The sequence below is a fragment of the Tinamus guttatus genome, unplaced genomic scaffold (genome assembly GCF_059628265.1).
Source record: "Tinamus guttatus ecotype Peru unplaced genomic scaffold, ASM5962826v1 Tinamus_guttatus_pri_ptg000489l, whole genome shotgun sequence".
NCBI lineage: Eukaryota > Metazoa > Chordata > Aves > Tinamiformes > Tinamidae > Tinamus > Tinamus guttatus.
The window spans coordinates 2,755,043-2,776,373 of record NW_028289023.1 but is presented as its reverse complement, the minus strand read 5'-3'; the positions used below and the strand labels follow the sequence as shown (position 1 = coordinate 2,776,373).

General features: G+C 42.3%; 1 protein-coding gene across 1 annotated transcript in view; it reads right to left on the bottom strand.

Annotated features, from left to right (window-relative positions):
* PRKAR2B (protein kinase cAMP-dependent type II regulatory subunit beta) overlaps nt 1–21,331 on the bottom strand; it is a 77,226-nt gene extending 55,895 nt beyond the window's left edge. Inside the window, exon 1 of the mRNA XM_088533226.1 lies at nt 21,029–21,331. Coding sequence (XP_088389352.1) covers nt 21,029–21,299 — 271 coding nt within the window. The 5' untranslated portion in view covers nt 21,300–21,331. The remainder of the gene's footprint in view (nt 1–21,028) is intronic.

The window sequence follows — 21,331 nt, the reverse complement described above, 5'->3', positions numbered from 1 at the left end:
GGCGGGTTTGGAAGATCTCCAGAGAAGGAGACTCCACAGCCTGTCTGCGCAGCCTGTTCCAGGGCTCTGTCATCCTCACAGGAAAGAAGTTCTTCCTCACAAGGAGATGGAACTGCCTGTGTTTCAACTTGTACCCATTACCCCTTGTCCTGTCACTGGCTGCCATGGAGAAGAGTTTGGCCCCATCCTCCCTACAATCACCCCTCAGGTACTTGAACATGTTAAATAAATCTCCTCTCAATCTTCTCTTCTCCATGCTAAACAGGCCCAGCTCACTCAGTCTTTCCTCATACAATAGATGCTCCAGTCCCTTAATCATCTTCGTGGCTCTGTGCTGGGCCCTCTCTAGAAGCAACACATCCCTCTTGTCCTGGAGGGCCCAGAACTGCACCTAGTACTCCCGGTGTGGCCTCACCAGAGCTGAGGAGAGGGGCAGGATCTCCTCCCTCGACCTGCTGGCAACGCTCCTCCTGATGCAGCCAGGATCCCACTGGCCTTCTTAGCCACAAGGGCACATTCCTGACTCATGGTTAACTTGTTGTCAACCAGGACTCCCAAATTGCCCTCTGCAGAGCTGCTTTCCAGTAGGTCAACCCCTAATCTGTGCTGGTGCCTGGGTTTACTCCTCCCCAGGTGCAGGACCCTGCACTTGTCCTTATTGAACCTCATAAGGTTCCTCTCTGCCCAACTCTCCATCCTGTCTAGGTCTCTCTGAATGGCAGCACAGCCCTCGGGAGTGTCGGCCACTCCTCCCAGTTTGGTGTCATCTGCAATACGGACAGAGGTGGACAGGCACTCAGGGCAGGCATGGTGGTGATGTGTTTACAATTGGAACAGATGATCTTGAAGGTCTTTTCCAACCATAATGATTCTATGATTTTGTAAGACACTAAATTTAATGCACATTGACACTAACAGGAGCACCCAGAATCTCTGGCAAGGTGGTGCAAGCCGCCACCACAGGCTCCTGCCCCTCCCAGGACTGGAGTAGGCTCCACAGAGCTGCTCAGCCAACGCAGCAGCACAGACAGCCCCGGGGCAGCCACAACGGCGCGGGCAGCCACAGCCAAGGATTCCCCCCTGGGTAAGTAAGAGCCTATTTGCAGCCTTGACGTGCAGTCAAGGCATGTGGCCATTCCTCACTTAGGTGCTCTAGAATCCCATGGAGGTATTACTAGAACACAGACCTAGGGAGGGGATAAAATCAAGCCATTTACATAAAACAAAACTGCAGAAAAGGCAGTACATTTGGAGAATGTGGATGTCCCTTTCACCGAGAAATTTATTAGAGCTGGAAGAACTTCAGGAATGGCCACCTGCCTATTTCTAGGCTATTTCTAGGCTACTGAGAGAAGAGGGGAGAGGAAATCATTTGGGCTCCTACAAGCGAAGAGGCTGGTATGGGGAAGTCAATATATTACATGGGATGCCCTAAGATAACGGCTTTTTTGTTGTTTGTTCAAATTACATCTACAGATTTTAAAACCATCTGTACCACGACATAATATACCCATAATTATTCCCATTTCTGAAGACATCAACGCATCTGTAGAAAAATAAAAATATACAGAAACCAGAATATCCTATTATCTCATTTTTAAAAAAATATGCAACAAACAAAAGCAAATTTAGAAGAGGCAGCCCTGACAGTTTTCTTCATAGAACTAAAATGCAATTAGTCCAAACTGAATTTTAAGATTGTAATGGGCTTTACAGATTACTTAACTTCTTGACATTTTCAGCCTGGAACATGAGTTCTGTTTTGTTGTAGAAGAGTTTCTCAAGAAAGTGAGGAAAGCCTCACAGCTCCAATATTTAGAAAACTATGCTGAATAATTGCCTTATGCTCCTTATGGTATAGCTCTGGGCACATATAAGAAAAAAAACCCACCATGACTACTGACTCAGGTCAAAAAAGATAAATATCAATATAATTTATATGCATATAATTATATATATATATACTTATATATATAATTTTATATATATATATACACATATATATATACTTATATATATATACTATATACTTATATATAAAATTATATATATATAATTATATTATTGTATAATATAATTTTTATATAATGAATATATAGAGAAAATGAATATATTTGTATTATGAATATAAATATATATCCAGGGAAGGTTTTGACAAATTAGTTGATTATTAGCAAGTCATCATGCAAGAACATGAATAGAAACATGTGGACAAATATGAAGACAAATACCTCAGTTTTTGTTTTGCTGAAGGTGAAAACTCTTTTTATCTACAGATTTAAACTCGTCACTATCAGGAAAACAGCATTTTTGCAACTGAAGCAACTGAAAACATCAAATAAGCAGTGACTAATAGATTTTCTCAGGTTTTCATTTCTTGCACTATTTCCAGGTTATTGCATTGGTTTAAAATATATTTATTTTTTAAATGCTGTTCCTGAGTAGCACACTTTCATGGTCATATTTTGACATATACGTAGAACACTAGAAGTTGGCTGGTTATTTACCTTGTCATAACACATATCTAGAAAGAGAGGCAAAGTATCGGTTAAGAAATTTCAGCTATTATGAATAATTGATGCTCTGCATAATTACTATAGCTGAAAATAAAAACATGAGTTGCCTGTCTGATCTTACTCAGGGTTAGAGCATATTTACTTTTCCCACTCAAGCAGATCAGATTTTGACTTTTCTAAAATTATTTTTAAGGGCAATCCTACCACTTTTTAATATTCTAACAAAACACAATAAGCTGAAAGTAGATTAAGTGCATATGTTCCTATATTGAATGCTTCTTATCTGAAATATGCATTCCACTCTATAGCATCACATGCTAAACATAGCATGTTTTCCTACACAAATTCATTGCCACTACTGCTTGTGACCAGCACATTTTGTCATTATCTCATTAAAAATAATCAGTCATCTAGAGAAGAAAAAAAAATATATCATTCATAGCAATATTTCTAATTTTCAATTATACCAGTGGCTGCAACAAATCAATTTGCATGAGATCTTGTTTGATAAAGCTGAAAATCTGTGTTTGGGGAAAGCTCTGGAGTAGCTGCTGCCCTCAACCTCAGGTTACTCACTATAGGCGATGAAAATTAATGATGAGCAGATGATAAGATTATGTCCATCAGGGACAAAATAATTAGAAAGCAAAAAAAGCAGTATGAAACTGAACATTAAAAATACCAATAGAATAAATATATGAAGAATGTCAATCTTCCCAGGACATGCTCTGGGCTATGAAGACCCAGGCTTTCCTATAAAGAAAAAAACTAAGACCTGAAGGGCTGTGTTAGGTTGATCATGATCTATAGGCCCCTTTTTGCTTTTACTCTTTCTTCCTATAATTTGCCAAACTGTTTATTTCTACCCATCAGAGACTTCTGAGGGTTTTTTTAAGTTCATTTTTAACATGGCTCTCACACCCCACAGTACATGCAGCAACATCCCCCTTTGCTCTCGAAGCCATTTATTACAAACTTGAAAGCATCTTCTGCTACAGCCATAGCACAGTTTACAGCCACTACTAAAAACCATCTGATATGAAATGTCTGTAATGTTTTTATCTTTTTATCATCTGTAAATGGCTCCTTTCCACTTGAAATTTCATAAGCTATTTTAAGAATATTATGGTTATTTGCTTTCTAACACTGCAGCGTAGGCGTTTAGATTCAATTTCATGTTCTTTTCTGCTTTCTAATTTTGCTGCCTGAGGCGTATTTACTAATGTATGCATGTTCCCAATCAGAATGAGAGAAAAATTGGTCATTCTGCTAAAGCTCTACCATCCATCCCAGAACAGTTGAACAGAACCACTCATCTGTAAAACTATCAAACTGACATTTTATATGTCATTAGGCTTCAGGATCAACATCCCAGGAGACAGAGAGCAATCTGCACCTGCCCTTGAACCAGAATTCCAGTCAAATGGCAAAGCAGACCAAGGTTTTGCAGAAGTGACCTGTTCTCCCAACCTCTTGAATGTCTAAACCTTTCCCTTACACAAGTGTGTCTTATTTTTGCAAAATTTTATGTAGGCTCTCATTTCTGCAAAATTTTGGCCTACATTTTTTAATCTCTTGACGGCAACTGAAAGTTATCTTTATTACACAGGAATAAAGACGTAATGTGGTTGATGGTGGTGGGTTGGGGAAGATGTCATGGCTGTCAGTATTCTTCTCTGAGGGAGTACACCTTTGTGTGGAGTTTGTAATTATCTCATCTATTTTACACAATTTTGCAACTGCAAAACATAACCGCTTCTCTCCCCATACAGAGTCACGCTACCTGGGTTTAATCCAAACTCTCAAACTTTTTAAGATCAGGCTTCCCTACCGTTATTCATGTTTTTGTCACTTTGCCATTAGGTTATTACAACACATCCTACATAGGCAAGCACTATTAAAAATTTCTGAAGTTAGGATTATAGAACATCTCTTCCCACTTGCTAAGACTACCTGGGCAGAAACCCAAACTACAAAGTTCCTTGATGAAAAAAAATATATTAATGTGTATGACTTTCAATCTGCACTATTTGTTTTTTCATTTGCATGTGAAAGTTAAGATTTTTTTACTTGATAGGTATTTTAAAGTTTGCATATTTTAAGCTCTTTACATGCTTAAGGAGAGCATCTCTTGCACTCATGATATTTGTTCTCAAATGGTAAGAACTAAAATAGACATTTTTGTTAGTTTTCAGAGCATGAGGTAAAGCACATCTTCCTGTTTGGTTTTAGAGAAAGACTAAGAGGTGCAGTTTTAGTGAGCATAGTTATTGTTAAAAAGAATAAAAAGTTATAAGAGTAACAAATATCAATAAGAGAACTGCACCGAGACTGTTGCAGAAGAGAGATGGATTAATTAGCATCTAACACTAGCAACAAAAAACCCTGAGCTACCAAAAACTATTGTCTTGAGACTTAAAAGGCTGAGCCAAAGGTTGAAAAGAAGGAAAAGGGAGAGGAAGCAGCAACTGAAAATAAGCAACACAGGGTCGGCGGGAAGGAAGAGTCTTCCTGCTCACACTGCGTGTTTGTGCAACGTCAGGTTACAGCAAGCAGCTGCCAGGGCCCGTGCTGACGCCCTCAGCCCAAGCATCCTTCATGGTCTGGCCTTTCCAGCCCTCAGAGGCAGCGAAGGAAGCAGAGCTGATGCCGGTGGCTGCACTCGCTTAGTAACAAGAACATCTGCCTCCCCTTCAGCCGGTCAAGCCACTGTCCGCATCCATGAAATCACCAACCAGGCATTAACTCAGGAGACCTGTCCATGGTTCGCATTCACCGTGAATGGCTTTAGGAAGCAAGAGAAGGAGCAGGGAAGAGTCACCCTGTGTCTGCTACCCCGAGGTGTATGTGCTGAGGATCCTATAAATGGCACCCTCCACACTGGGCAGCTGGGTGTCATTTTCCTCTGAACTGGGCTTCTAAAGAACGGTAGATATCAGAGATGAGCAATTTCCAGGGGACCAGGGGACCTCTTCTTGCACCCACTGGTGTATGTCAGCCATTTACAGAACCACATAAACATACAGCACAACATGAGTCTCATTTCCATGATCATCACTGTTCTCCTCCTGAAGTTCTTCCTTGAATGGCTATCTCCCCATTTTGAATATACACCAGGATCATTGCTCAGAACACACAGACCAGTACAAGGATGTTTGAAGAGCTCAGCTGCCTAACCTGGTGTGGAGACTTCTTTGCTCAGTACGTAGAATTTGGTCATAAGTGATACTAAACATTGTGGCTTGAGTCCCTTTGTAAACCTAGTCCTTATTCTCAAGCTATCCTTTAAGTCAGTAGCTGAGCCTTGATTATGGAGGATGATTATGGACCTGTAGAAAGCTTGTTCTTCAGGAAAATACAGAGGTCAAAGAGATCCCTTGGCATGAACAGACCTTACAGACTGGTGAAGAGGAAACCTCTTCTATTCTGTGCTAGGAAGAGATGGGGAACAGCCACAGGGAAGCTGCAGATACCAATTTATTTCAGGACATTTTGTTGTGTTAGGGGGAAACAGGGATTACAGTAGAGGCTGAACTATCTACTGTCATTTGTTTTCTTCTTCCACTGCAGTAGCATTAAAATATTCTATGAGATAATCTAAAACTGTAAATCCTGCTATTTCTTAAGGGTACCTTACCTATGAATCACTTTTAGACATTTCTAATAGAAACTTCGAGGCAGTGACGGATTTTTTTGGTACTACTCCATTTTGCTCAAAGGTTTGGGCAGCATTTGAAAAGTTGCATCTGTTTTAAGTAAACTGCAGCATCACAGTCACGTTCAGCCACATTTCAATCTGTTCCTGGCTAGCAAAGCTTGAGAACGTTGTCTTGATTTCCTTTTGTAACTATCTGTGAGATTCCAGTGAAGGGCCAACTTTCCATGACTTGATAACAGAGCTCTGCAGCCAGCCACGGGCTGATTAGTCACCAGACGATGAAATAACTGTTGGCATAGAACAAATGGTCTTCCACCAGGAGGCTTTTAAAAAATAACCTCCTGTGCTTTCAGGCTGGATTCTCTAGCAAAATCACATTTGGTAATGACCTCAGTGCTGGAAAGAATGCCAAAAAAAAAAAAAAAAAAAAGTAATGAAGCTGTGTGGTCCATGACCCCAGCATCCCTTTCCTCCAGGTCTGTCCATAAAGTCTGACACGTACTGTGTCATATTTTCTATTTAGCTACTTACCTGGACAGGCAGTACAAGATCCTGAAGAGGGAAGTAGGCAGGGACAGACTAAAGGCAGACCAAGGGGTATGGCTGAAGATCTGCAGTCTTGCTCTGATACAGAACATTACAGAGAAAAACAACTCTCTGCTTAGAGAATGTGGAAGAAACTCTTTATTCAGTCCTGCTTTTCTGTACAGCATCCCCCAAGCTCCACTGCCTCTGAACAACCTTTACTTTTTAGAGTACGTGAACAGAAAAGGTCAAGAACCTGCCTCAGAAAAGGAGAGACAAAAACTAGGTAACGAGTTCGCCTGACTGGTTACAGGTCAGACTAGCAACACACATTACAAACAACCGCCCCAACCGCCAGAGCCGTGAATTGTGAATTGAGAGCAAGCTCTGCAGACTCATCCCCTGAGGACAAGGCAGCAAGAGCGAGCGCGCCAGGGAGTAAACGGGAAGCCTGGCTCCAACCTGCTGCTCCGCAAATTCAAGTGTCCTCAGCGAAGGCAGACTAAAGTTTCTGTTTCTACTTACGTGTTTATAAACATGTTTTACATTACACCCTCAGAAGATTAAAAATAAAAAAAATCAAAAAGATTCTAATTTATTTGACCACTTCCAACGTTTCTTTCTTGTTTGTGCAACAAATAAAACAAAAGTACACTACTACTGAAAGTTTCTGAAATTGAAGGGTATTCAACCTCATCAACTTAGGGTAAGTATTACCTTTATGTTCTCCCTGTCCATGTTAGGTTCCTGGAAGGGAACGCCCTGGAGGTCCTGGTGGACAAGCGGACGATGAGCCAGCAGGCCCCTCATGCAGAGAAGACCATCAGCTCCTGGCTGCCCTAGGCAGAGCATTCCCAGGGTGAGGGGAGATGATCCCTGCCCTTTGCTCAGCACTGGGGAGATCACATCTGGAGTGGGGCCAATGAGATTTATAGTCTTACATATATGTCTTATGTCTTATATAGGCTGTACAAGACATCGGCAAAATTCACAAAAGCTAGTCTCAAAATGTTAATAGAGAACCTCTGTACGCCAGGCATTTGGCTTCTTGGTTTTAATTCCTTTTAGGAGTTTTAAGTTGCTCAGCTGTACTACTTGAAATTTGTTTTTGAGAAAAGCTAGTAGAAAAACAGACTTTAGGAAAGGTAAAGGGAACAGAATAGATGGCAGTTTTTTTATTTGAAAAGTTTGCTATTTTATTGCCATATAGGCTCCCCATTTACCAAAAGCCTAGATGATTATTCAGGCTCTCTCACATAGTTCAGTGAGAGAGAAATCCATTATTTTCTACAATTGGCCAGAAACATCCATGCACCAGACAAAAACAAGCAAACAAAAAACAAAGCAAAACCAAACCAAAACAAAAAAAACCTTTAAATCCTAGCATTAACAGCTCTTTTTAATTTGTTTCCAAATTCTCGCTTTTTGCTACTTAAGCAAGAGGTTACTTATAAATTGAGCCACTTGCACAAAGCTTTCAGGATCTGACCATTAGAATACAATACAGCATATATCTTATTTTAAAAACCAAAACTAATGTTCATCAAAATGATTCCTTTAACCAAGAACTATGATTAACTTCATTTTCTTTCCATTAAATTGTAAAAAAGCGATAGTTTCATCCCCACTGGTGAGTTCCAACTCCCAGTTTAACTGGAATTTGCATGACTTTGCAGTTACAGACTACAACACAACTTCCACCTTCTTTCTTTCCCCTCCCTAAAGGGTGATTAGTCACATGTATTCAAGTGCTCAGCATATAAACACAGAAACCAGCATCAAACATGAATTAGACTGTGAAGTTCTCTTTAGAAAACATTTTAATTCTGAAATCTATAATGTACAACTTGTGCAAGAAAAGGATGAGCCTCATGTTAAAGCAAAAACAAACTGCACTATCTAAAATGTAATCCAAAAAAAATTCTAACATTGAGACTAAAACTAAATTCTTCCCTTCACCTAAAAAAGAAAAAAAAAAGGTTAATCCTCCAGCTCTATAAACTGTTTTGTCTTGGAGCACAGGACACGAGTTAAACAATGTCAGTTTGTAGCCAGAAGTAAATATAAAGTGGAGTGTCCGGAATGAGTGCGTAAATCTTCTTGGCTCTGCCTTTACATATCTAAAACAGCACATGTGTTCGTATTCTGACCTGTGTATCTCTTCCAAAAGAAAGAAAAGCAACAACAAGAACAAAAAAACCTCAAAGAAATACTTTTACTCAGCAGTAAGCAGAGCTCATCTCACTTTTGGAGTCAGTTACAACAACACCAGCGTAAGCGAGAGCAATTATGTTTCCCTCCTGGATTTTTACAAGGAAGACTGTGCTTCCATAGAGACTGACCTGTCAGTTTTAAATTAGCTTCGGCACCGACCATTTAAACACTGGAAACAAGCATGAGTCATTTCATTTTGCACATGCAACAACCCTTGCTAGACAAGAGCAATTAATAAGGGCTCCTGCACTTTCTGTTGCTACTAAGAGGTGTCAGTAAGATCCACCTCATTTCAAGCAAGCAGCTTCCTGGCACATGTGCTTATGGCATCAGGTCACAACGTACTCATTTCTCCTGCACTCCTGAATAACGATTCATGCTGAACAACAACCCCGTGGCCGGCGGGTTGCGGGGCCTCTAGCACTGGGTGCCTGGACAGCTCCGTCCATCCCCGCAGCCGCCCAGCGTCACCTCCCCACAGAGCCACCCCAGGCCACCCACACCTACTTGCTCTGTGTTATTAGGCAGAAGCTCTTATGGTTCCTTCATCTGTAGGATAAGGAAAATGACCGCTCTCTCTGCAGCTTGTCCGCATTCTTTGATTGTCAACGATTCAGACCCCATGGTGGCAGAGTTATCCAGACTTGGAAATATTTTTCCTCAGGAGGAAAGTATGTCCCCAAAAGCACTCAATGAGGCATGTGCTGACACGATGACCACTTCAGCGAGCTGGATCCAGGAGAACTCACCCCTCCTGAAAGGCAGGTACCTGCATCTCACTTCAGCTTAATCCCACACAGTCTTCTGTCATCCTGCGTAACAGCCATAAAAACAGCACCATGCCAGAGCTCTAAATCTCTCCCTGTCTCCTTGCGACTGACAAGCGTGATAGCACACATTTCTGTGATTTACCTTCCATCACCGTCAAGCAGGATTGCAAACAAGCCTTTACTTCAAAGCAGGGGAAACAAATGTTACCCACTGCTTGGCCCGCTCTTTACTCTGGAGCTTGAGCCATCTGCTTAATTTTGCATGTTGCAAGAAGCAAAAGAAACTCACAACAAAACACTTAATATAATTATAACAGCAACAAAAGGTTAAAAAAAGAATAAACAGGTAAAATGCAAATGCAGAAAAACTCTCTGTCTTTTATTGCCATTTTTCCTATCTATTGCACACAAAGGATCCTTTAGCAAAAGAGATAGTTGAGATCAAAGAAGTAGGTTGCATCTCACTGCTTTACACTTATGCGCCATATAATCCCCTAGGAAAATCCTCTCTTCAGTGGGAGTGGATCAAACGCATCCAATTCTGGCTGCAGAATGAAAGTCAGGCCTTTTTAGCAACATTTACGGAAGAGCACATTAAAGAGCTTCCCTCTGGAGGTTCTGCCACATTCCCGCAACTCCCCAAAATGCAGTCAGAGAGGAGGATAAATCACTACAGGCTTGCACAGAAACCATTCTCCTCTCAGAGGCTCAGACTGAGACAGAATCACAGAATCACAGCATGGCTGAGGATGGAAGGGACCTCCGGAGACCATCTAGTCCCAAGTTCCTCCTCATACAGGGACACCCAAAACATCTTGCCGAGCACCTTGTCCAAGTGCCTTTTGAATATATCTAAGGAAGGGGAGACACCACAACTCCCTGGGCAACTTGTGCCAGTGCTCTGTACCCGCACAGTAAAGAGGTTTGTCCTCATGTTCTCATGGAACTGCCTGTGTTTCAGTTTGTGCCCATTGCCTCTTATCGCTGGGCACCACCGAAGAGCCCCCCTCCCTACAACCTCCCTCCAGATACTTACACCCATTGATAAAACTCCCCCTCAGTCTTCCCAAGGCTGGACAGGCCCAGCCCTCTGTCCTTCCTCACAGGACAGCTGCTCTAGTCCTTTAGCCAGCCTGGCAGACCTTTGCTGGGCTCGCTGCAGTAGCTCCGTGTCTCTCTGCAGTGGACACAGGGCTCCAGGGCCGGCCTCACCAGGGCTGAGCAGAGGGGCAGGATCCCCTCCCTCAACCTGCTGGCAACGCTCTGCCTCGTGCGGCCCAGGACACCCTTGGCCTTCTCGGCTGCAAGCAAACATGGCTGGCTCATGCTCAGCTTGTTGCCCATCAGGACCCCCAGGTCCTTCTTTTTACTGGTCAGCCCCAGCCTGTACTGGTGCAGGGGATTCTTCCTCCCCAGGTAAAGGACCCTGCACTTCCCTTTTTTGGACTTCATGAGGTTCATCTCTGCCCATCTCTCCAGCCTGTTGGGTCCCTCTGAACAGCAGCACAGCCCCCTGGGGTATCAGCCATTCCTCCCAGCTCTGTGTTGTCAGCAGGGCTCTCTGTCCCTTCATCCAGGTCACTGATGAAGATGTTCAACAAGATACACTCAGTATTGACCCCTCGAGGACACAACTAGCTAGAGGCCTCCATCTCGGCTAGCACTACAGACCCCACCTCAAAGTCAAGGTAGACAACGTCCACTGCTCTCCCCTCATCTATGCAGCCTGTCACGACATCACGGAAGGCTAAAACCTACCCAAGCTGGAAAGCACCTTCATTTCTTCAAGTGGATCAACTGTTCTGTGAACAGAGTTTTTGTGAACAGGTGCTGTTCTGTGAACAGAGTTTTTGTAACACTTTTATACCATTTTATTTTAGTTCACCAAACCAGAACTTCTTCTTACAGGCAGGAAAAAAAAAAGTCAAGAATCTCCTTATACATCCTAATGTCTGCATCTGTACTGAATGCAATGATTTGGAGGATGGAATTAGAGAGCATGGAATTGCTACTTTTCCATTTTTAATGTTGTGAGGCCATAATTTGAAATAATTCCACGCTGATAACATTCATGTGCAAATATCTGCCAGATAGAGCTAGCAAGGGTCCACTTAAAACTGGAGCTCCATTTTGTAAGTATTCCCAAGAAAGTAAAACCAGAAGAATAAGGAGGCTCTTTTTGCAAGATGGATAATGGAAATGAGTCTAATTCTGCTACACCCACCTCAACTGCCAGTAGCAGCTATATTCCAGGAGAAGGACAAAATCTACAGATTAGCAAGAGAGACATGCAAATATTGCAGATATTTTTCCCCAAGATATGAAATGTGCACCATATAAGAATAAATAACCATCTATCTACTTCACGAACAATATTTTATACATGCATTAGCAATTAAATACTATTTCCTGTAGGCTGAGGAAACAGGAAGGAAGGAAGACCGTTAATTCTACATTTAAAACTTCAAAAATGCTTAAATAACGTAACGGTGAAGGCTGCAATAGTTTGTTTCTTATGATGATGAGTGCCTATTAAAAACCAATAAAGACAGATAAACCATCAGCTAAAATATGGCTTTTAGAGAAAAGTGTCTGAACATTACTCAGAGGTATTGAACTAAATGTCTGGAAAGAGAAGACTCTATGCATTAAAAAATGGAGAAAAAGAAAAAGAAAAAAATGAAAGAAAACAAACGAACAAACAAACAAAAAAGCAAAAACTCCAGAGCCAAAGAGAAAATGACCTCTGGATCTGTTACTAAATAGACATATGAAGAAGCAGATCTGTACAGGTACCTGGACTCTAAATCCACAGTTTTAATAAAAATGAGACATAATTGGAAAAAAAACCCTCTAATTTTAATAATATCTATTATTGAGAACTTATATTTTTCATAACCTATCTATCTTCTGACAAAAAAACACAGTCTTTATTAAGACCAGAAGTCTTTATTAATTGCTAGAAAATGTCAGGTTTAAAGCCTTTGAAAAAATTTAAAATATGCCTATACATCCAGGATGAGTATCACAAATGTTAATTTGGAAGAGAACAAGAAATCTCAAGACAATCTCAGCTCTCCATTAAACAAAATTTTCATCTAGGCATTGGTAATCTGGGTATAGTGCTTAAATATATTTACTAGTTTGTAGTAATTCATACACAAAACCTTAGAAACCAATACTTAATTTCCTGATCAATATCCATTTCAAGGAACTGTGACAAGCAGCAGGGTTTTTTGTTGTTATTCTCTATTAAAAAGGCCCTTGCTGGCATAACTGCAGAATTAAGAATCAATGAGAAAAAGTGTCCCATCTGCAGAGAATATCTGAGAGAGAAAAGGGCCAGTGATGAAAGTAATGGGAAAGAAACTGGAACAGGACGACCAGTGCAGGGCCAGCATGTGCTGATCCGTGGCGCCAGCGCAGGAGAGGCCGACAACACTCGCATGCACGACAGCACGAGTTCAGGTCCATCCATGAACTGCAGCAGCCACAAAGGACTAGGAACTCAGTGAATGAGATCTTATGTTTCACACTAACATTTACAGAAATCTGCTTCAGGGGCCTGGAACATCTGCCCTATGAGGAGAGGCTGAGGGAGCTGGGCCTGTTCAGCCTGGAGAAGAGAAGGCTGAGAGGGGATCTAATCAGTGTCTATAAGTACCTCAAGGGAGGGAGTGCAGAGGACGGTGATGGTCTCTTTTCAGTGGTGGCCACTGATAGGACTAGAGGAAATGGCCGGAAACTGAAACACCAAAAATTCCATAGGAACTTAAGGAAAAATTTCTTAACAGTGAGGGTGACAGAGCACTGGAACAGGCTGCCCAGAGAGGTTGTGGAGTCTCCTTCTCTGGAGATCTTCAAAACCCGCTTGGATGCAGTCCTGTGCCACGTGCTCTAGGTGTCCCTGCGTATGCAGGGGGGTTGGACTAGATGATCTCTAGAGGTCCCTTCCAACCCTAAGCATTCTATGATTCTATGATTCTATGATTCTATTTCCAGCCTGCGTACTCAGGCTACTAAGCCTGAATGTTTATACCAGGTTCCAGCTTGCATCCATCCCAACAGCGACGATGCTGTACATCTTTTATTTATGGTCCATGCTGAGGCTCTCAAGGAATGTTTTGTTTCCAGTATTGGGCAACGGATTCTTTTCTTCCTGTCTGGTATGTATTAAAATAGACATGTAACAGTAAAAAGTTATACTATGGAAAGACTATAAGTGTCTATGAAAATACACTTTACATCTGTATCGCAGCAATTCAGAAAGGGTTGATGCCATTAAAAGGATCTTTATAGAATCAGGATTGTGTCTAGGACAGCTCTGAGCAGGAAAGATCATGTTACTGCTTTTCTCTTCAGAATCTATTTCATACAGCAATTTTCTAGTCCCTCCATTAAGGAAGTCTTCCTAATATTTACTAATTGGCCTTCTTAGCCCAGCTTTGCAAAAAAAAAAGCATTTTAATCTAATAACTGGAACGATGTGTGCGGGAATACTAGCCTCATCATCAGCTTTTACGTCTATAAGCTCTCAGCTTCAAATTCTAACTCTGAGGATTTATTCTAAATATTAATATCATTAAGCAAAGCAATTTAAGAGGAAACATAGAAGTGAAAAACACAATGTTGTTACAGTATGCTTTTGACCACTTCATCTTCCATCAGAGAGAGCATCATAATACAATAAGGTCATGCTGACTAAATTCAATTTTCTGCTTTTGTCTTGTTTCTTTCTGTATTGTTTCTTCATTCTATCTGTGGTCTGCATATTATTTTTCTTAGCTGCAGTGCTAATGAAATGTCTCATATAGAAAAGGATGAGAAATTGTCTTATGGCTGTAGCTCAGTTCTCTCTGTGGACACTTTGTGTCTACCACTTACACTCTTTACACACCTTTGCCATTTGACATCCTCTTTCACTGCAGATAACACACTTGTATTTAAGCCATTTAAAATGCTGCATGATGCACTGCGCATTTAATTAACATACTTTTGATGTAGTCCCACAGCCATATGTCTTCTGTTACTTGTAATATGGATTGAAATCTGTATTACTCTACCTAGTGACTCCAAGCAGAAATTCTGTGTGAGTACCTGTACTACTTTTTATCTGCATATGCAAGAAAAAGTTTGGAACACAGCTCTTAGAATCGAGCAACATGAAGCCTTTCCTCAAAGAAAAGTGTAACAACACCTGTCAAATAGGAAAATAAAAAATAAAACAGATTATCAGAGGAGACTTAAAGACATAAACTTTATCTAGTTCAACAAATTGTTTAGCACTATGACTGAAAACTCATCTATGGAACAAAAATCTATTTCAAAATGCAAAAAAAAGTTTGTAATTATTTGCCATGATCAAAATTCCCAACGAGAATTTCCAGCTCAGTTCCAGAAGCGAACAGGTTATCACCCTTAAACAGCAAGTAGAAGGGCTAACGGGGAGGGCTTTCCTGAAAGGGCACAGGGTGTCGGTGTGAAACTTTTACACCAAGGTAACTAGAACCGTGTCATCTTCAAATGTCTCAAATTGAAAAACAAAAGCTAGGCATCTGCTTTAGAAATTATCAATATCATATCCACATTTATTCTCTATGGTAATACTACCTGCTACACCTATTTATTTAAACACGTTTATCTAGCATGAAGTAACTCTTTACATGTTTAGACTGTACAATCTGAAAATTTTCAGATAATATTAATAGGTTTCTATGACCAATGTATCTACTGTTTACAATGAGATCACTCTTTTTTCTCCTTCCAATTCATGGATGTCAAGACTCATTCTAGCAGCAGAGGATGATGAGCTATTTCAAATGTCTTTTTTCCCCTCACAGCTTTCCCCTTCCTTTTTAAAGTCACTCACCATTTTAAAACATAGGTTTTTTTCCCAAAATTATATTCACTTGAAGCTCAAAAGCTTAACACAGAATAGGAATAGCTTTTCTACGGCATGATTTTAAGAACATCTCATTACAATAATAATTGGTGAAATATATTGGTAAATATATTATTGGTGAATAATAATTTGTGAAACACCCCTTTCATTTGTTCTTAATAATCAAAATCACAAAGTGTTATACTGCACACTCCTCAGCATTTTGCATTTCAATCAACACCAAAAACATTTTAATTATATATGAAGATTGCAGCTCCAGCCACATGTCTATTCACCTATGACCACTACTGTTCTCTTTTGAAACAGAAAATGGCTGCAAACAGCCTCCATGACAAACTGAGTTGGCGCTTTTCTTAGAATGCTTGTTCATTAAAACTCAAATGTTGCAAGCTTCCAGATACGGCCCTACAACAAATGAGCATGCCAAAATATTAAAATGGTCTCTCAGCACCAAATAACCAAGTTTACATTCATAGGAAACACTGACCACTAATTTTAGCTTAAGGTTGCATTTATGCTTTTTGGAAATACATATATATGGCAACCAGAATTTCAGTGGAAAACTCAGGACACGAGTTTGAGGTTTTAAGGAGAGCAGGGCTATAGCTAGATAACAGAAAATAAGAGGGGAGGTTTTCATGCCCTCTCGTGCATGTTCTCCCTTATCTCCTCCTCATTTTGGTCCTGCCCCTGCTCCCTCATCTTGCACCTTTGCTCACCACCCATCCCTTTGTCGCCTGTCCTGTGCCCTGCCTTCCACCTTGCGGTTTCACCAAAGTCCTAACAAACGATGTTTTGCAATCCAGAGGTCGTCTTTGATGCTGGAAAAACAGAAGCGGGGACAACAGTCTGTACCTAGATTAATCTGTACCTTGTGACCTAGATGTGTCATTTCCAAACCATATGCTCCAGATTTACAGGATCAGCTAGGGCCAATGAGTCTCCAGAGATTTGACTATATAAGGTGGGTTTCCCTCAAGCTGATGGTTTTTGCTTGACAGCAGTGGAGGGCAAAAGGCAATACTTTTGCATAACAGCTTAGGGATAAAGCATAAGAAATGTATGTATTAAGCTAAGCTTAATTAATTGGCGGATAGCAACCAGCCTGTGCAGGTTACAAACACTAAGATATGATGTTGTCTTTCCTTATAGCTTCAGGAGCACATTCTGAAAACAGGCATCCAAGGATATGTGTTTATTTTGTTAATTATATTTTTTAAATGTCTTTCATTCATGTAAATGCATAACCAGCAGCAAACACAGGGAACAAGAAGCATAAGGTTCCCTTGGGAAACTGGACACAAACAAAACACCTAAAACATTCTTGAGGAAGTAAGGTTTTCCTTACAAATTTATGATACGTCCAAGGAACGGAGTGGTGGGGTTTAGCTGTTTAGTACTGACACTGTTTATAACTTACAGCTCATAATCATTTCAATTTCATGCCATTGTATCCTTATATCTTTGCATGCTTCCTAAATGTGTATGGCTCTGAGCTGAGTAGTTAGCCAAAGATGGGTTCAAGTTGCTTCCTTCGGAGGATGAGACTGGAGATACATTCAGATGGCTTGGAGACAGTCCTACTTCTCTTCTGATCCTGTTTCTTTAGAATTTTTTCCCGCTCCTCTCAAATGTTCACACACATCTTAACCAAACGACAGCAAGTAACAACGCCTTCCCTCATGCAGGTCTTTGCCTTGAGCAGGGACACAGCCCCTCTGGGGAAGAGACTGCTATTATTTCAACTAAATTCTTAGCACAGTCACATTTTTAAAATCTCAGTGGTTATAGCAGAGCATGCTTTGCTCTCGTCACACATATATGCACATATTGCAGATGAAACCATGCTCTTCACTGTAATGATGACTGAACATTTCCCATTAGAAGATCTCACTTCCAGTGGGTTAGAACGGCATTAAACTAAGCTAACAATCTGGATGTGCATCTCCATGTCCACATCTCCTCAGTGGGACTCACCTGTACCCACAGACTTCCCTCCTCTAATCCTCATCATGGCTGCTCCAGCTTGGTCCCAATTCCCTTTTTGCCTATAGCCACCCAAGTGATGAATTATCTCCCTTCTACATTTCAGGTGAGAATAGAACTTACTAAAACCAACACTCCCGAGGGCTGTGCTGCCATTCAGAGAGACTTAGACAGGACGGAGAGTTGGGCAGAGAGGAATCTTATGAGGTTCAACAACGACAAGTCCTGCACCTGGGGAGGAGCAAACCCAGGCACCAGCACAGATTAGGGGTTGACCTGTTGGAAAGCAGCTCCGTGGAGAGGGATTTGGGAGTCCTGGTTGACAACAGGTTAACCATGAGGCAGCAATGTGCCCTCATGGCCAAGAAGGCCAATGGGATCCTGGCTGCATCAGGAGGAGCGTTGCCAGCAGGTCGAGGGAGGGGATCCTGCCCCTCTGCTCAGCTCTGGTGAGGCCGCACCTGGAGTACTGGGTGCAGTTCTGGGCTCCCCAGGACAAGAGGGACGTGGAGCTTCTAGAGAGGGTCCACCGCAGAGACACAAAGATGATTAAGGGCCTGGGGCATCTATTGTATGAGGAAAGACTAAGCGAGCTGGGCCTGTTTAGCCTGGAGAAGAGAAACCTGAGAGGGGATCTGATCAATATGTACAAATAGCTGAGGGGAGAATGTAGGGAGAATGGGGCCAAACTCTTCTCCGTGGCGGCCAGTGACAGGGCAAGGGGTAATGGGTACAAGTTGAAACACCGGCAGTTCCATCTCCATGTGAGGAAGAACTTCTTTCCTGTGAGGGTGACAGAGCCCTGGAACAGGCTGCACAGAGAGGCTGTGGAGTCTCCTTCTCTGGAGATCTTCCAAACCCGCCTGGATGCCACCCTGTGCCACGTGCTCTGGGTGTCCCTGCTGGAGCAGGGCGGTTGGGCTAGATGATCTCTGGAGGTCCCTTCCAGCCTTAACCATTCTGGGATTCTGTGAAAACTTCATTCCTAGAGGTCACTAAGCAAACATTACTAGTATTTTCAGCCACTGCCCATCGTTACTCAGCTTTGAATTTGAAGTTATATGTTTTTAAGAAATTCCCATGTCTTTCTATATGGTCCCAATTTAACAACATCCTATTACAACCAACACAAACTCCTGCTCTTACTGCCCCCTTCTCTATCTACCTGTTTTTGCTGCACAGCAGATCTGGAGTAAGGTTATAAATTATCTGATGTTTTCTGTTTTTTTTCTGGAAGAAAATAGTAAGTAAGGCTAACAGAACTGATGAAGCACTATTTATCACCAAAAGTTCACTTGAATGTGGTTGTGTACAAAGTTTTGCCTGATCCCTGCCTTTTCACAGCTTACCTATTACTGCAAAACATGCATGAAGTGCATGCATAAAGCAATTCAGACTGAATAAAGCAACTAAAACACATGCCTTTACTATTGATACTGCAAGCTATAACCCAAATGCTTTATTTGAGCAGTGATCTATTTTATTATTTGAACAGAGAGAGTGAGTATAGTATAACATGCATTTCAAACTTTCAATTAATTACAGGATTTTTTTCTAAATATTGGCTCAATTTTATGTATGCAAGTGTAACTAACACCTTTCAATTTAAGTAATTCCTATCTGCATTAACAGGAGTTATTCCTGTTGATTGATTAAAACTCACATACCTGTGTAGGACAACATACATAAAAGATATCTCAAAATCATTTCCAAATTGAGCAGTGTGTTCAGAAGGTGATAATCTAAATGCTCTGAACTTGAAGAACATTTCTTTGGAGGTCACATTAACACTGATAGGTATCAATTCAGCATTACAACCCCAAAGTGCTCCCAGTCACACTAGGTAACGGGCTCAGCTTTCACTGGATTTCTGCAACCGATGTAATGCACACAGAATAGGACCCAAATATAATTTAATTCCTGGCTCACATATGACTCTTAATCCTGAATACAGTAATTTTCTTAGCACAGACAGCTTATGCCTCAACTCATCATTTCTAAAATGGAAAAATGCTTATGTATCTTACAAAATACATTTCAAGGACAAAACTAATATGGACAGAGTGTTCAGCTGCAGTATTTGTGGGTATTTAGAAACATGTAAGGAAAAAAAGGGAGCTGGAGACAACAGCAATTACCACAAGCTCCTAACAACAAGGACCTCTTTGAATTTCCAAATTAGGAAATACTGCCAACATGACATTTCAAGAATTGTTTTAACAAAAAAAGGTACTACAGCCATGTCTGAGCTCCTTGCCATTTTTTTTTTTTAATTTGCTTTTACCTATAAACTCTTGTGATTTGTTCTTTTCAGCTGCATGAAAGCAGTTCACCTACAGGACAGACATTATACAGAAGGAGACTGACTACTCAAAAGACAAAAGGGAAAAAATATATGAAAAAAAAAAAACTACAAGCACACATCGTTCCTCTCCCAACTTTCATTCAAGAAATGCTACCTATCGAAGCAGAAAGGAAAAGCATAAGAGAAATATGCTCTTAAACCGATATTTAAGCCCATTAAACGACGATTTGAGCACCAGGCTTTATGCCTGCAGTCAGTAACAAAAGGCTGAGCGGCTGCATTGTTACACGTTACTTTAACAGAGCAGATACTCAGGGCAGATGTAAAATCCCAGCGTAAAACACACACTCCTGCAGCAACAAGCACACAGTCACTAATCAGTTACGATAACGTATTGGTTACTATAAGGTACTCATTAAGATGCCTTCGCTGTGGTTTCAACAATATTTCCATTTTGTTGCTTTTTGATATTCCAGTTGAAACAAATTATGGGTCATAACACAATTAAACTTTCAAAACACACGGGGTTTCCCTATTTTAATGTGCGCGCCAGGCTCGCAGCCAGCACCGCGGCCGCGGTGAGAGGCACCGAGAGCATCGGTGGCCGCGATCGCTGGACGGCCGCGCTGAGACCCTCGCTACCCGCACGCCCCCCGCTCCCGCTGTGAGCAGCACGCGATGGGAATGACAAGCGTATTCCAGCGTTAACACAAAGCACCTGGAAAACTTTCCCAGCTCTGAAACACCTAGCATGCAAAACGTTATTCTAGCAGCTACATGGATGCACATGTGGCCAACCTCTGCACGCTCTGCTACGGAGAACCGCCCTGGGCATGACAGTGCGGGGATCGACGATGCTCCAGTTCCCGAGCGCTCCCAAGGAAAACTCTCAGGATGAAGATGCTTCGACCTGCCGCGGACTTGCCCCACGCGCCCGACCCCGCAATAAACCCCGTAAAAGGGTCGATGGGCATGAAGCGGCCCCCGGAGCAGGCCCCGCGCGGCCACCGCGGGCGCGACGCTGCAGGTGCCGCTGGCCGCCCTCGCGGGCCCTTCCCTCTTTCCCGCACACAAGGGACCTGCTCCGCGCGGCGCTGGGACCCGCCGGGAAGCACCGCGGGGCCCCGGGCGCCCCCGTCCCGCCTCGCTCACCCGGGAAGGCGGCGGCCGCCTCCTCCTCGCCGCTCTCCGAGTCGCTCCGCGCCGGCTCCTGCGCGAAGTTGACGCCGCGGGCGCGCTCGTGGCCCGCGCGGCCGCTCGCCTCGCGCTCGCGCTCCCGGGCAGCCGCCGCCGCCGCCTCCTCCTTGAGGCGCCCGAAGTACTGGAGGGCGAAGTCGAGCAGGTCGGCGGGCTGGCTGCGCAGCACCTCCACCGTGAAGCCCTGCAGCAGCTCCGTGAGCCCCGCCGGGATGGAGATGCTCATGCCGCGGCCGGCGCGGGGGGCGCAGCCCGGGG